The sequence below is a fragment of the Mobula hypostoma genome, chromosome 9, assembly GCF_963921235.1.
Source record: "Mobula hypostoma chromosome 9, sMobHyp1.1, whole genome shotgun sequence".
Lineage (NCBI taxonomy): Eukaryota > Metazoa > Chordata > Chondrichthyes > Myliobatiformes > Myliobatidae > Mobula > Mobula hypostoma.
This window is the reverse complement of record NC_086105.1, coordinates 86,452,164-86,467,620: the sequence shown is the minus strand read 5'-3', so window position 1 is coordinate 86,467,620 and position 15,457 is coordinate 86,452,164. Positions and strand designations below refer to the sequence as shown.

Genomic DNA, 15,457 nt, shown 5'->3' with positions numbered 1-15,457 from the left:
GTTCCTTTTACCAAAATGCATTATCACACATTTCCCAACACTGTATTCCATCTACCACTTTTTTGCCCATTCTTCCAATTTGTCTAAGTGCTTCTGCAATCCCATTGCTTCCTCAGCACTACCTACCCCTCCACGTATCTTGTATCATCTGCAAACTTTGCCACAAAGCCATCAATTCCATTATCTAAATCACTGACAAACAATATGAAAAGTAACGGTCCCAACACTGACCGCTGAGGCACACCACTAGTCACTGGCAGCCAACCAGAAAAGGCCCTCTTTATTCCCACTTGCTGCCTCCTGCCTGTCAGCCATTCCTCTGTCTATGCCAGTATATTTCCTGTAACACCATAAGATTTTATCTTGTTAAGCAGCCTCATATGAGTTACCTTGACTTATTTTATCATTGGTCTCCAAGTACACCAAAACCTCATTCTTAATAATAGACTGCAACACTTTCCCAGCCTCTGACGTAGGCTAACTGGCCTATAGTTTCCTCTGTTTTGTCTTCCTCCAGTCTTAAAGAGGGGAGTGACATTTGCAATTTTCAAGTCCTCTGAAAACATTCCAGAATTTAGTGATTCTTGAAAGATCACTATTAATGCCTCCACAATCTCTTCGGCTACCTTTTTCACTCACTTCTGTTCCCTCTTGAATTTCTGGCATACTGCTAGTGTCTTCCACAGTGAAGACAGATGCAATATACTTATTGAGTTTGTCTGCCATTTCTTTGTCCTCCCCATACTACATCTCCAGTCTCAGAGGCTTCAGTCAGGGTAGCTTGAAGAAATCTCTGCTTGACCCATCACCACATCATATGCAGTGCCAGAGGACTCAACCATTGCTACACTATCATCAAGAATGTCTACCATTTCATACCTCAACTTCATTTCAGGAAATATGTTCATCTGGCTGGCCTTCTACTTGTGTATAGGTCAAGGCAATAGAGGAATAACACACTATTCCTCTTAGATCAAGATTCAAGATGTCATTTTCAGGACACAAGTGTAAAGGAAGTTTAAGTAATTGTTTCTCCAGATCAGTTGCAGTACAAAAAACACACGAGATAAAGAAGACAATGATAAAACATGCAATAAATATACGTAAGCTAGCATATATACACAGCTTAGTTGTATGTTATAAAGTGATGCTAGGCACAGAGTGTCTTCATAAGGTGACTGGCAGGAAATGATAAAGTAGTGGTGGTGGGGTGGAGGTGTTGATCAGCCTTGCTTGGAGAAAGTAACTGTTTCTGAGTCTGGTGGTCCTGGTGTGGATGTTGTGGGAGTGGGACAAACGGTGCATGGGAAAGGTGGATGTTGTGGGCTCCTGCATGATGTTACTGGCCCTTTTCCAGCACTTTTCTGTATATCTGTCCTTGAAGGCTTGTAGACTGGTGCAAAGCATTGGGCAGGTTTGACTACCTGTTGTCGAACCTTCTTGTCCACTGCAGCAGTTTCCACAGCATGCAGTGATGCAGCAGGCTAGGATGCTGTCTACTGAGAATCTGAAAAAGGATGTCAGTATTGATATGTGTGGTCCAGCTCTCTTCAGTCTCCTCAGAAAGCAGAGGTGTTGGTGAGCATTCCCTGTTGTGCTTTGGGTCCATGAGAAATGTGCACCCCAGGAATGTGAAACTGCTTGCAGTTTCCACTACTTTGCCACCACTATAAAGAGGGGTGTGAGTGAAGCGAGTTCTCCTGAAGTTGATAACCATGTCCTTTGTCTTGTTGACTTTGAGGAAGAGGTCATTTACCCGGCTCCTGGCCTCAAGCTCTTCCATCTCCTCTCTGTAGGCTGTTACATTGTTGTTGGTGGTAAGTCCCACTGCTGTCATGTCATTGGTGAACTTGACAATGTGATTACTCAGGTGTTTGGCCATGCAGTCATGTGTAAGTAGAGTAAACAGCAGTGGGCTCAGCACACAGCTCTGGAAAGGCACCCATGCTGAGGATGTTGGGGAGGGAGGAGCAGTTGTGCATCCTGGCTGTGTGAGATCTTTTGGTTAGGAAGTCTAACACTCTGCAGCACAGTGGTGTATTTAGGAGTTTGTTCACCAAAGTCTGTGGGACAACTGTGTTGAATGCCAAAATGAAATCCAGAACCAGCATGGTGCTTCTAGACCAAGGATTTAGCACCCTGCTCTGCAAGTAGATCCTTGACTTCATGATCAACAGACTGCAATCAGTAAGGATAGGCAGCAGTGATCATCCTCCACAAAGCTGTGTCCTCAGCTCTCTGTTATCTGTACTCACACCTATGTGACCAGATGCTGCTCCAGCTATATGTTCACAAATGACCACCATCGTGGACTGGATCTCAAATAACAATGAGTAGGACAGGAAGGAGATAGCGTAATGGCATGGTGTCATGGCAACAACTTTACCCTCAATGTGGAAACCATAGAACGAGGAGATTTACAAGGATGTTGCCTGGATTGGGGAGCATGCTTTATGAGAATAGATTGAGTGAACTCGGCCTTTTCTCCTTGGAGCGACGGAGGATGAGAGGCGACCTGATAGAGGTGTATAAGATAATGAGAGGCATTGATCGTGTGGATAGTCAGAAGCTTTTTCCCAGGGCTGAAATGGCTAGCTCGAGAGGACACAGGTTTAAGGTGCTTGGAAGTAGGTGATGTAGAGGAGATGTCAGGGGTAAGTTTTTTACGCAGAGAGTGGTGAGTGCGTGGAATGGGCTGCAGGCGGCAGTGATGGAGGCAGAAACGATAGGATCTTTTAAGAGACTCCTGGATGGCTACATGGAGCTCAGAAAAATAGAGGACTATGGGTAAAGCCTAGGTAATTCTGAGGTAGGGACATGTTTGGCACAGCTTTGTGGGCCGAAGGGCCTGTATTGTGCTGTATGTTTTCTATGTTTCTATGTTACTTTGAAGCAAATCAAAAGCAACAACACAAATGTTACTGCAAGAGGATCAGTTTTGCTGTTCCCAAACTGAAAAATAGCTCTCATGGTCTTTGGGGAAGCTCTTAGCTTTTTTTTACATAACAGAACCAGGATCAGTTTGTTGAGCAACAAACCATCTGCTGGAAGAACTCAGCAGATTCTGCAGTGAGGTGAAAAGGAATTGTGATGTTTCAGGTTGCAACCTGCATCACCACTGAGATTCTGATGAGGATGTACATAAGATCCAGGAATAAATTAACAGTAAACACAATACTGCTGCAGATAGAGACTTAAGAGATGCCAGATGATAGAATTTGGACCAAAAAAAAACTGCTAGAAGAACTCAGCATTTCATGATGCCTCTGTGGAGACAAAGCAGTGGCAATCATCATTTCAGGTTGAGATCTTCCATTAGGACTGATTTGACACTGAAACCTGGGCCATAGACAGTTCTTCCTTCAGTTAGTCCTGACGAAGGGTCTCGGCCTGAAACGTCGACTGCGCCTCTTCCTACAGATGCTGCCTGGCCTGCTGTGTTCACCAGCAACTTTGATGTGTGTTGCTTGAATTTCCAGCATCTGCAGAATTCCTGTTGTTTCCATAGACAGTTCAGTGGACTTTTCAAAGGCTATTTGGGGAAAGCAATTAATTACAAGAACTAATGTTCTTATCAAGAAGAGAGGCAGCCAGCACCTGCTGGAAGGAACACTTCAGAGATCTACTCAGCTTCACTGTACCTCAGTGTCAGCGTTTTTGACTTAATTGAACAACAACGAATTTTGCAGCCAGCCCTGATTCTCAAGAACTTGAAAAGGTTATTTGCTTATTTAAAGAGCAACAGGGCCTTGGGAGCAGACAATATCCCTGCTGAGAAATGACTTCAGTCATGAAACCTCATGTCATTGTCCTAATTTGAGAAAAGGCAGATGTGTCAAAGTACCTTGGATGTTGTGATTGTGATCATCTTCAAAAAAAGGCACATCAGATGTATGTTCTTATTGACTGTCACAGGGAAAGCCATTTACCGGCTCTGTCTCAAGGGTCATTGGCACTAATGACTTTAGGTGGGTCAGATTTACCACTCATGCCATGTGCTAGTGAGGTAAGAAATGGGATGGTAGTGCAGTTCATTATGTAGCTGAGGAGCTGGTGCCGGAGGGAGGGCTTCATTTATGGATCGTTGGGCTTTCTTCCAGGGTAAGTGGAACTTGCACAAGGGATGGGTTGTGTCTGAACTAAAGCTGCTTGGGAGGGTTCAAACTTAAGTGATGGACTTGGAAACCAGAGCAGGAGGTCGGTAAGTGGAAGGATTGAACTAGAACGAGGATGCTGACCGCTCAACTGTATGTATGTATTTGGAAGCTGACCTCCAAGTTGTCAACTCATTTACTAAAGCAGAATGTTGGTGCTTTTGCAAGTGGAAGTCTTAAAATGACATGAAAACATTGATTTGAGTTAAGTAATGTTTGCATTGCTAGAGCTTATTCATTGTGTTAACTCTGGGATCTTTCTTGCAGAAGAACATGATGTTCATAAATGTGGCCGATGTCAGGCAGAATTTTGCAGCTTGGAGGGGTTCATTACTCACAAATTGCAGAAAGTATGCCAGCGGAACCAGGCTCCATCCACAGGTTGTCCTAAGCATCTCCATCTCAACCAAACAGCTTTTGAGGTAGTTGGTACTTAATGTATCGATACCCTAGGCGCAAGTTTCTTTTGTAATTAGCATTTTGGTCGTTCCTGTGTACTCTGCTCTATAATTTTGCACCTCCTTTCTGACTTTTTTCATTCCTTTTACTTGTAATGGCTTCCCTTCGTAAGACCTCCCTATCATCACCTCATGCATTAATTGTAGCAACAGTAAGAGGATGTGGTAATTCCAGAATCATTTAAATTCTTCTCACAACTTTTTGATCTCCTCTTTCCTTATTGTTTGTCAGTCCTTTTCCACCTCCTCATCTCACCACTTCTTCCCACTGTCTCATCCCAACTCGCCATTTTCTGAACCCACCACAACTGAAAACTATCACCCCATTCTCTATTCTTATTCTTTCTTTCTCCATCCTCCATCCCCCTTTTCTTCTCATTTCTCCCACCACCCCTGCCCTGTCTCTCTTAATTCTGCAAATGTAAATAATTGAAAAGATAGAGTTTTATTTCTTTTTGGCTAGGCTTAATGGTTAACTACCCTCCTTGGGTACCTGAGAAGGGAATTATCTAACAGTAGAGATTTATGTTTTCCACCTTTCCAGTTGAAAGTAAACCATTTGTTTAACTGTAGCAGACTTTGCCATCTTGGAGCCTGGTTTTCATCCTCTTCTTCACTGTGTTTTCAGGAGTCTGTGCCCTTGGACTCGGCAATCACTCTCACACAGTTGGTTGTGGCTTCCCTTGCACAAACTGAAGCAAACAGCAAATCACATTCAGGTGAGGTAGCATTGGAAAAATATTAATCTCTATATATTTGTTTCCTTGTCAAGTGAATGGATACCAGTTTGAAATTAAAAACATTGATCTTTCTGAGCACTCATTGCTGCCATTTGATACTCCCAAATGAGGCATGAAGTGCAGCAAAGGAAAGAACTCAGCTTGTCAAGTGTCAGCTATGGAGGTAAAGTGATGCTTCTTTCACAGATTCTGCTCGACCTACTGAGTTTCACCAATAGTTTATGTCTTTGCTCCGATTCCAGTATTTGCAGACTCTCATCTCTGAGATATGACATGCATTCATCATAGAAAAGTACAGCACAGAAACAGGCCCTTCAGCCCTTCTTGTAATGTGTCCACATCAAACAATTTAAACTACCTAGTCCCATTGACTTGTGCCTGGACCATAGCTGCCCATGCCCATGCTACCGATTCAGACTTTCCTTAAATGTTGAAATCAAGCTCGCATGCAGCACTTATGCTGACAGCTCATTCCACACTCCTGTAACCCTCTGAGTGAAGAAATTTCCCCTCATGTTCCCCTTAACCTTTTCACCTTTCATCCTTAACCCATGACTTCCAGTTTAGTGCCACAAACATCGGTGGAAAAAGCCTGCCTGCATTTACCCTATGCCTCTCATAATTTTGTATGCCTCTGTCAAATTTCCCCTTAATCTTCTAACCTATTCAAAGAAAGTCCTAACCTAGTCAACTTTTCCTTATAACTCAAATCCTCCAGTTCTGGCAATATCCTTTTAAATTTTCTCTGTACTCTTTCAACTTTATTTACATCTTTCCTGTGGGTAGGTGACCAAAGTTGCACACAGTACTCTAAATTAGGCCTCACAAATGTCTCATGTAACTTCAGCGCACCATCCCATCTCAATATTTTGATTTATGAAGGCCAATGTGCCTAAAGATTTCTTTACGACTCTACCTACCTGTGATAACCACTTTTATTGAATTATGGGCCTATATTCCCAGATCCCTTTGTTCTACTGCACTCCTCAGTGCCCTACCACTCACTATGTAAGACCTGACCTGGTTGGTCCTACCAAAGTGCAACACTGCGCACTTATCGTAATTAAATTCGTCTGCCATTTTCAGGCCATTTTTCCAGCTGGTCCAGATCCTGCTGCAAGGTCTGATAGTCTTCCTTGCTGTCACTACACCCCAAATCTTGGTGTCATCCACAAATCTGCTGATCCAGTTTACCACATTATCATCCAGATCAATGATGTACATGACAAACAACAATGGACCCAGCACAAGATCCCTGTGGCACTCCACTAGTCACAGGCTTCCAGTCAGAGATCTACTACCAGTCTTTGGCTTCTCCCACAAAGCCAATGTCTAATCCAGTTTACTACCTTTTCCTGAATGCCGAGTGACTGAACCTTCTTGACCAAACTCCTATATGGGACCTTGTCAAAGGCTTACTAGAGTCCATGTAGTTGACATCCACTGCCTTGCCTTCATCAACTTCCTTGCTAACTTTCTCGATAAAGTCTATAAGATTGTTTAGAGATGACCTAGCATGCACAAATCCCTGCTGGCTATCCCTAATTAATCAGTCCCTGTCTAACCAAATACTCATATATCTGGTCTCTTAGAATACCTTTCAGTAACTTCCCCACTACTGATGTCAGGTTCACCAGCCTATAATTTCCTGGTTTATTTTTAGAGCCTTTCCTAAACAGCGGAACAAAATTAGCTATCCTTCAATACTCTGGTATCTCACCTGTTGCTTGGGCACGTGGCCAAGTGGTTAAGGCATTGGACTAGCGACCTGAAGGTTGTGAGTTCGAACCCCAGCCAAGGCAATGTACTGTGTCCTTGAGCAAGGCACTTAATCACACAGTGCTCTGCGACGACATGGGTGCCAAGCTGTATGGGTCCTAATGCCCTTCCCTTGGACAACATTGGTGTCGTGGAGAGGGGAGACTTGCAGCATGGGCAACTGCTGGTCTTCCGTACAACCTTGCCCAGTCCTGCGACCTGGAGAGTGAAGACTTTCCAGGTGCAGATCCATGGTCTTGCAAGACTAACGGATGCCACCTGTTGCTAAGGATGATTTTAAATATATCTGCTAGGAACCCTGCAATTCCTACATTTGCCTTCCACAGGGTCTGAGGGAACACCTTATCAGTCCCTGGGGATCTATTCACCCTACTTTGCCTCAAGACAGCAAACACCTCCTCTGTAATCTGTAAAGGGTCTGTGACCTCACTGATGCTTTGCCTTACATCTATCTGTGTCCATCTCCCGAGTAAATACAGATCCCCATCCTTTTTGGCACCATGCATAGATTACGATTCTGAACTTCCGGAGGACCAATTTTGTCCCTTGTAATCCTTTTGCTCTTAACATATCCGTAGAATCCCTCAGGATTCTCCTTCATCTCGTCTGCTAGGGTAGTGGTCCCCAGCCTCCGGGCTGTGAAGCATGCAGGGGTGCAGCGGTAGCTGGGACACACCTAGCACATCTTTAAGAAAAAAACCAAAATAAACAAGCTAATTAATTAGGTGCTGCCTGGCACATAAATGTCGGCCCAGATCAGAGGCGATTGCTGATTTCACTTGCTCTACGCCTTTTTTTTAGCCCTCCTGATTTCCTTCTTAAGTGTTCTCTTGCATTTTTTGTACTCCATAAGTACCTCATTTGTCCTAGCTGCCTATACTTGCTATGCACCTTTTTTTTCCCCCTTAACCAGGGCTTCAAAATTTCTAGAAAACCAAGGTTCCCTAAAACTTGTTGTCTTTGTTATATTTCGACTGGCACATACAAACTTTGTACTCCAAAATTCCACTTTTGAAGGCCTCCCACTTACCAAGTACTCCTTGCCAGAACGCAACCTGTCCCAATCCACACTTGCCAAGTCCTTTCTGATACCTTCAAAATTGACCTTTCTCCAATTTAGAATCTCAACAGACCTATCCTATTCTATATTTACTTTGATCTAATGGAATTATGATCACTAGATGCAAATTCCCCTACATAAACTTCTGTCACCTGTCCTGTCTCATTTTCTAATAGTAAATCAAGTATCACACATTTTCTCGTTGGGACCTGTGTGTACTGATTAAAGAAACACATTTGACAAACTCTATCCCAACTAGTCCTTTTATAGTATGGAAGTCCTATCAACATGTGGAAAGTTAAAACCAGCTATGTTTCTTGCAACTGTCTATGATCTCTGTGTACAAATTTATTCCTTTAATTCCTTTGGACGGTTGAGTGGTCTGTATTACAGCCCCATTAATGTGGTCATACCTTTCGTATTCCTCAGTCCCACCCATAAAGCCTCACTAGACGAGTTCTCCAGTCTGTCCTGACTTTGAGCGCTGCCGTGACATTTTCCCTGACTAGTAGTGCCATTCCTCCCCCTTTAATCACTCCTGCTCTGTCGTGTCTAAAACAGTGCTACTCTGGAGTATTGAGCTGCCAGTCCTGCCCCTCCTGTAGCCAAGTCTCAACTAGTGGCTACAATATTATAATTCCAGATGTTGATCCATGCCCTGAGCTCATTTGCGTTTCCATTGATGCTCCTTGCATTGAAATATATGCAGCTCAGGACATTAGTCATAGTCGTAGTCATACTTTATTGATCCCGGGGGAAATTGATTAGTTGCACCATGCTCAGTCTTTTGATTCCTGACTTTGTATGAGGTCTGAAGATTATCTGTCTCCACAACTACTATTTGTTCTATCACTCTGGTTCCTATCCCTCTGCATCTCTCGTTTAAACCCCCTCCCCCCACCAATCCAAACCCTCCCGCTTGGATAGTAAACCCCTCTATTTCAGGTGCAAACCATCTCTTCTGTACAGGTCCAATCTTCCCTGGAAGAGAGTCCAATAACCCAAAAGTCTCTCCCACAACTCATTAGTCACTTTTTGATTGGTCTGGCTAATTAGGTGTAACTTCGTACTGTGACACTATTCAGGCAAAACTCACCTCTTGTTGCTCTTTCTGAATCAGCAAATATAAAGTACTTATATATGGTGAATTTTCTTTTCCGGTCAACCCTCTCATTTAAGAAAGTTTTGAGGTAAAAGTGTGGGAAGATTATACTGGGACTTTAAGTTGGGCAGTATTCAAAGAATAACATTTGTCCTAGATCAATGTAATACTTCTTCAAGAATGGCAGCTGTATCAGCCTCAGGTCAATGTGATGCTGCATTTTGCATTCTAAGTTGTGATTCTATTTCCAGATGCTGGGGCCAACAAGGCATGTCAGATCTCAGAGGAACAATTTTGTGAATACTCTCAACTGCAACAGACAGAACAGCTTACCAGTGAAGTGACTGATGGTCAGAACTGCCAGAAGAACCTGGAAGAGGGTGGGGCTGAAAAGAAGAGATATGAAATGGTTCTGACTGACGAGGGACGCTTCATGTGTCAAGTCTGTGAAAAGACCTTTAAAACGGTCAGTTTGATCGTAAGACATAGGAGCAGAATTAGGCCATTTGGCCCGTCAAATCTGCTGCACCATTTCATCATGGCCGATCCATTTCCTTCTTAACCCTGTTCTCCTACGCTCTCCCTATAGCCTTTTATGCCCTGACTAATCTAGAACCTATCAACCTGTGCCTTAAATGTACTCAGTGACCTGGCCTCCACAGCTGCCTGTGGCAACGAAATCTACAGATTTATCACCCTCTGACTAAAGGAATTCCTCTTCATCTCTGTTCTAAATGGATGTCCCTGTATTTTGAGGCTGTGCCCTTTGGTCCTCGACTCCCCCACCATAGGAAATGTCCTCTGCGCATCCACTCTATCTCAGCCTTTCAACATTCGATATGTTTCAATGAAAGCCCCCCTCATTCTTCTAAATTCCAATGAGTACAGGCCCAGAACTTTCAATCACTGCTCATATTATAATCCTTTCATTCCCAGAATCGTTCACATGAATCTCCTCTGTACCCTTTCCAGTGTCAGCAGATCCTTTCTTAAATAAGGGCCCAAAACTGTTCACAATACTCCAGGTGAGGCTTCACTAGTGCCTTGTTTAGCCTCAGCATTACATCCTTGCTTTCAAATTCTAGTCCTTTTGAAATAAGTGCTTAACATTGCATTTGACTTCCCCACCTCCGATTCAACATGTAAATTAACCTTTAGGGAATCCTGCATGAGTGTAAATCCCTTTGCACCTCGAATTTTTGAATTTTCTCCCTGTTAGAAAATAGTCTATGCTTTTACTTCTGCCAAAGTGTAAGACCGTACACTTCCTGACACTGTATTCCATCTGCCACCTCTTTGTCCATTCTCCTAACCTGTTTAAGCCCTTCTGCAGCCTGTCTGCTTCCTCAACACTACCTGCCCCTCCACCTATCTTCTTATCAGCTGCAAAGCCATGAATTTTATCATTCCAATAATTGGCATACAATGTAAAAAGAAGCGGTCCAAACACAGACCCTTTTGGAACACAGTTGGTCACTGTCAGCCAATCTGAAAAGGATCTTCTTATTCCCACTCTTTGTCTCATGTCAATGCTCTATCCATGCTAATATCTTTCTTGTAATACCATGGGCTCTTACCTTGTTTAGCAGCCTCATGTGCAGCTCCTTGTCAAAGTATTTCTGAAAATCCAAGTACACAACATGCACCGATTCCCCTTCGTCTATCCTGCTTGTTATTTCTTCAAAGAATTCCAACAGATTTATCAGGCAAGAATTTTCCTGAAGGAAGCCGTGCTGACTTTGGTCTATTTTGGCACGTGCTTCCAAGTACCCCCGAAACCACGTCCTTAGCAATCTACTCCAACATCTTCCTAACTACTGAAGCCAGGTGAACCTCTTCTGCCTCCCTCACTTGAAGAGTGGAGTGACGTTTGCAGTCCTCTGGAACCATGCCAGAGGATTATTGATTCTTGAAAGATACTACGAATGCCTCCACGGTCTCTTCAGCTACTTCTTTTAGAACCCTGGGGTAGAGTCCATCAAGTCCAAATGACTTACTTACCTTCAGACCTTTCAATTTCCCAAGCACCATCTCCCTAGTAATAGCAATTGCGTTCACTTCTGCCCTTAGACACTCGAAATCCTGGCATACTGCTCGTGTCTTCCATAGCATGACATACTTGGGTTTTGACCGAAGAAAAGAATGGCTGGAGTTGCTTGGCACTGTTGTGCAAGAGTATTTATTCTGTGCATCAAAATGAAACTTACAAAAAATGAGTAAAAATAAAAAAAAGCAAACTGCTAATACTTACAAAAAGATATCTACCAGAAAACACAATTGTAAGCTATATACTATGTGCAATGTGAACTCCTGGTAGCTTGATCTCTCTCTCCCTGATATTGAGAGTGATCAGCCCCATTTTTTTTAGGCACCAGGACATCTTTAATTTAAAGTGTATGGTGGGAAAACACTATAAAGCCAACCCATTATAAGAATATACCAGGGGAAGACGTTGAAGTGCGCACACTCAGCACAATGACAGCTGAATGAGAAGGCAATGTTTGTGTTGATGTGTGAATGCACATGTGTACAGAATGCATTTATCGAGCACTCTCCATTATGCACAGTGAAAACTGATGCAAAATACGTATTCAGTTCTTTCTTGTCATTTTCCAGCAGTCTTATATCTAATCTCACCTCTCTTTTACTCTTTGTATATCTGAAAAAACTTTTGGTATCATTTTTAATATTATTGCCTAGCTTACCTTCATGTTTAATCTTCCTCCCTCCTTGCCCCCATGAAATTTTTAGTTGCCTTCTCTTGGTTTTTAAAAATGTCCCAATCCTTTAACTTCTCACTAAATTTTTCTCTATTATATGCCTTCCCTTTTGCTTTTATGTTGGCTTTGATTTCCTTTGTCAGCCAAAGTTGCATCATCCTGCCTTTAGAATATTCTTTGAGTGTGATGGTAAATGGTAATAAAATTAATCATTAGTAAAATGTAAAATGGGGTATTGTAGTAGAAAGATAATTGAAAATGACCAAGCAAATGTTTTTTTTGAGAGAAAGTAGACATGTGTTCTCCATTTACAGTACATATAAGAATTGTGAAACCCTGCAGCCAGGAGTGTCCCTGAAAGTATTCTGCAGGCAGTTAACTCGAAAACTGAGGAGGGAACTCAGAACCCAGTTCAAGAGCTTTATTACAGTGTGTGAATTAAGAAGCTTGTGGATGTGCAGTGTTAGTGAGGTTAATGGGATTTAATTTCTGCTGTGTCTGAATTTCAGTGCAGAAGTTCAAGCTTAAGGTATGTGCATATGTGTATGTAACTTGAATACAACAGCCTTGAACTTTTCAGAGGATCTGATGTTGTATTTGCAGGCTGTCATCTTAAAGGCACACATGGTTACCCATAGTGACAAGAAGCCTTTCAAATGCAAGATATGTGGAATGGCTTTCAGAACCAAGGGATCTTTAGTTAGACACAACCGACGTCACACAGGTGAGAAATGCCATGTGAAGTGAATGTTCTGGCTCTAACAAACTTTGCATTTCATTAAGTAGGGAGCACATTGTTCCCTTTTCTTTGCACCACTATCAACAATTTTGTACTTCTTTTCTAGTATTTGCATTAAGTTCTGTTACTTTAGCTACTGTTAATTAAACAGTAGCCCTGTACAGTTGCCTATTGTATGCTTACCAATATTGATGGGTTCTATGACACTGTGGAGTTAAATAACTCCTGAAAAGATGTGTATCTTTGTTGTGTGTCCCTATATTCTCATACTCTGTTGCGTGTTTTTTTCATCCATATTGCACGTTGATGAAAGAAAAATGGAGGACTATGTGGAAAAATGGAGGACTTTAGATTGATCTTGGAGAACTGGAGTAACAATCATTTTGTTTTCCTTTACACTCATGTATTGAAGAATGACAATCTTGAATCTTGAGTGGGTTAAAAGGTTGGCCAATATAGTGGGCCAAAGGGCCTGTACTGTTCTCTGTTCTACGTTTATCTCTGTGTCTGTTTATATCCTCAACCTTTGACGACCAAGTGATTTAAGAGTGGCTCATGACATGGTGAAGTTTACAGCCTGAATAGGCTTAATTTTGTAAAGCTGAGGTTTATTTGACTGCTGCAGTGTTAGTCTGATCATGGCTAAGTCATATTGCAAGATTTACCTCTTAGGTGGGTTTAAAACAATTAAATTCTTTGGAAGGAGAGAATGTTGTTGAGTCTTGAGAACTTGAGTCCGAACGATTGCTGGGACTTGCAGATACTCTGAAGATATAAACTGTTGTCATTTTTTTCTCACAGATGAACGTCCATATAAGTGCCGGATGTGTGGGATGAGTTTTCGGGAATCTGGAGCTCTCACTCGCCACCTGAAGGCCATCACTCCTTGTACAGAGAAAGTAAAGTTCCAACAGATGAAATTAATTTCAACAACCAACCAAGATGAATCAGTGAATAAACCTGAAACTCAGGAAGGTATTGTTATGTTTTGTAACACCAAAACATAAAATTAATTGAAAGAAAAGCACAGGAGCCCAGGATGAGTGTGTTTATTTTCATTTTACTTTCGTGAGACACACACAATATGACGTGGTTGAAATAAAATATGCTGTTCACGTACTTCTTACATACAACCGGTAATGAAATATGCAAACAAAGAAAGCTTAATCAGGCAATATATTTACAATATTACTCAAATATTACTGAAATATTAAATACGCAACACTACTCCCTTCTAGCTATAAACTCCAACTCAGTATTGAACACATCTCAACCATGTACATGGTATACAATTACTGTATAGACATCCACAGCATAGTAAATTTTAAATTGTCCCTTTCAGGCTGAAACATTTAATCTCTGTGGAGGATTTCATACTCTTGTGGGATAATGACTTTCCTGACAAGAGGGGTCACTCTGCTTGGCAGCTGAGACTTGTGGCTGTCAAACAACCTGAGGTTCTAGGGTTTCTTCCATGGTGGTTGTAGAAGTTGACTTTGGAATGGCAATAAGTGATTCCTTCAGCTCTGAACACCTCTCCTCTGGATGTGTTGGCATCCCATACAGTACATGGCAAGATGCTTGATCTGCTGATCTATCCCAGGCCACCAGACAAAGCTTTGAGCCAATGCTTGCATTTTGACCACACCTGGATGACCAGCATGTAGCTCCTCCAATACTTTAGCTCTCAGCTTGGATGGTACGACAACTCTCAATCTCCACATAAGGCAACCCCTTCAAGGGGGTTCATTCCGCCACTGGTAAAAATGGGGCAACTGGAATCTCTGCTGCACATTCCAGCCATTTTGGGTGGCCATATAGATCTGAGACAGTGTAGGGTCTTTTCTAGTTTCTCTTTGCATCGTCTTTGTCGTAATAGGGAGAATTTTGATTTGTATTAGGGAGAATACACCAAGGGACGTGTCCTCTTTTGTAAATTTTTCAAGTATTTCCTTTTCCAAGGGTAAACAGGACAATCCATCAGCATTTCCATGATTAGTCGACCTCTTGAATTTGATCTTGTAATTGAGTCCTCCAAGAAACAGAGCTGATCTCTACATTCGTTCTGCTGCTGTTAGTGGAGCATCCTTCTGTGGATTGAAAATGGACACAAGTGGTTGATGATCAGTAACAAGGGTAAACGCTCATACTGGTTGAAACATTTTTCACCCCAGGCTAGATGCAAGACTTCTCTGTCAATCTGTGCGTAATTTTTCTCTGCAGTGGTAAGGGAACATGATGCAAAGGCTATGGGGCGTTCACTTCCATCACTCATAAGATGTGAGATGACTGCACCTATACCATAATGCGAGGAGTCACAGGCAAGCTTCACTGGACAATGTGGATCATAATGTGTGAGTACAGTGTCTGACATCACAGTTTCCTTTATCTTTTTGAAAGCCATCTCACACTGCCCATTTCTTCCCCATCTGTGGTAATGAGTTCAAGGGGTGGAGCGCAGTAGCTAGGTTTGGCAGGAACCTGTTAAAGTCATTGTCAAATCTTAAAAAAGACCGCAGCTGTGACATGTCCTTTGACCTTGGGGCATCCAGTACTGCTTGAATATTCTCAACACACATGTCTAATCTTTGTGCATCAATGATGTGACCACAGTAAGTGATGCTAGGTTTAAATAATTCTCACTTGTTTCGTCGAGCTCTGAGCCCATAATCTTACAATCTTTTTAACACTGTCTTGAGATCTTG

The 15,457-nt window shown here is 42.3% G+C and overlaps 1 protein-coding gene across 7 annotated transcripts in view; it reads left to right on the top strand.

Annotated features, from left to right (window-relative positions):
- The window catches only part of e4f1 (E4F transcription factor 1), a 63,378-nt gene that overhangs the window by 2,879 nt on the left and 45,042 nt on the right, over positions 1-15,457 (top strand). For 5 of the 7 annotated variants that reach the window (XM_063058594.1, XM_063058597.1, XM_063058596.1 and 2 more), the window contains exons 2-6: positions 4,422-4,579; positions 5,241-5,331; positions 9,545-9,759; positions 12,617-12,737; positions 13,554-13,727. In XM_063058594.1, the coding sequence (XP_062914664.1) occupies positions 4,422-4,579; positions 5,241-5,331; positions 9,545-9,759; positions 12,617-12,737; positions 13,554-13,727 (759 nt within the window). The remainder of the gene's footprint in view (positions 1-4,421; positions 4,580-5,240; positions 5,332-9,544; positions 9,760-12,616; positions 12,738-13,553; positions 13,728-15,457) is intronic. The other 2 variants (XM_063058595.1, XM_063058592.1) reach the window with 1 other exon arrangement.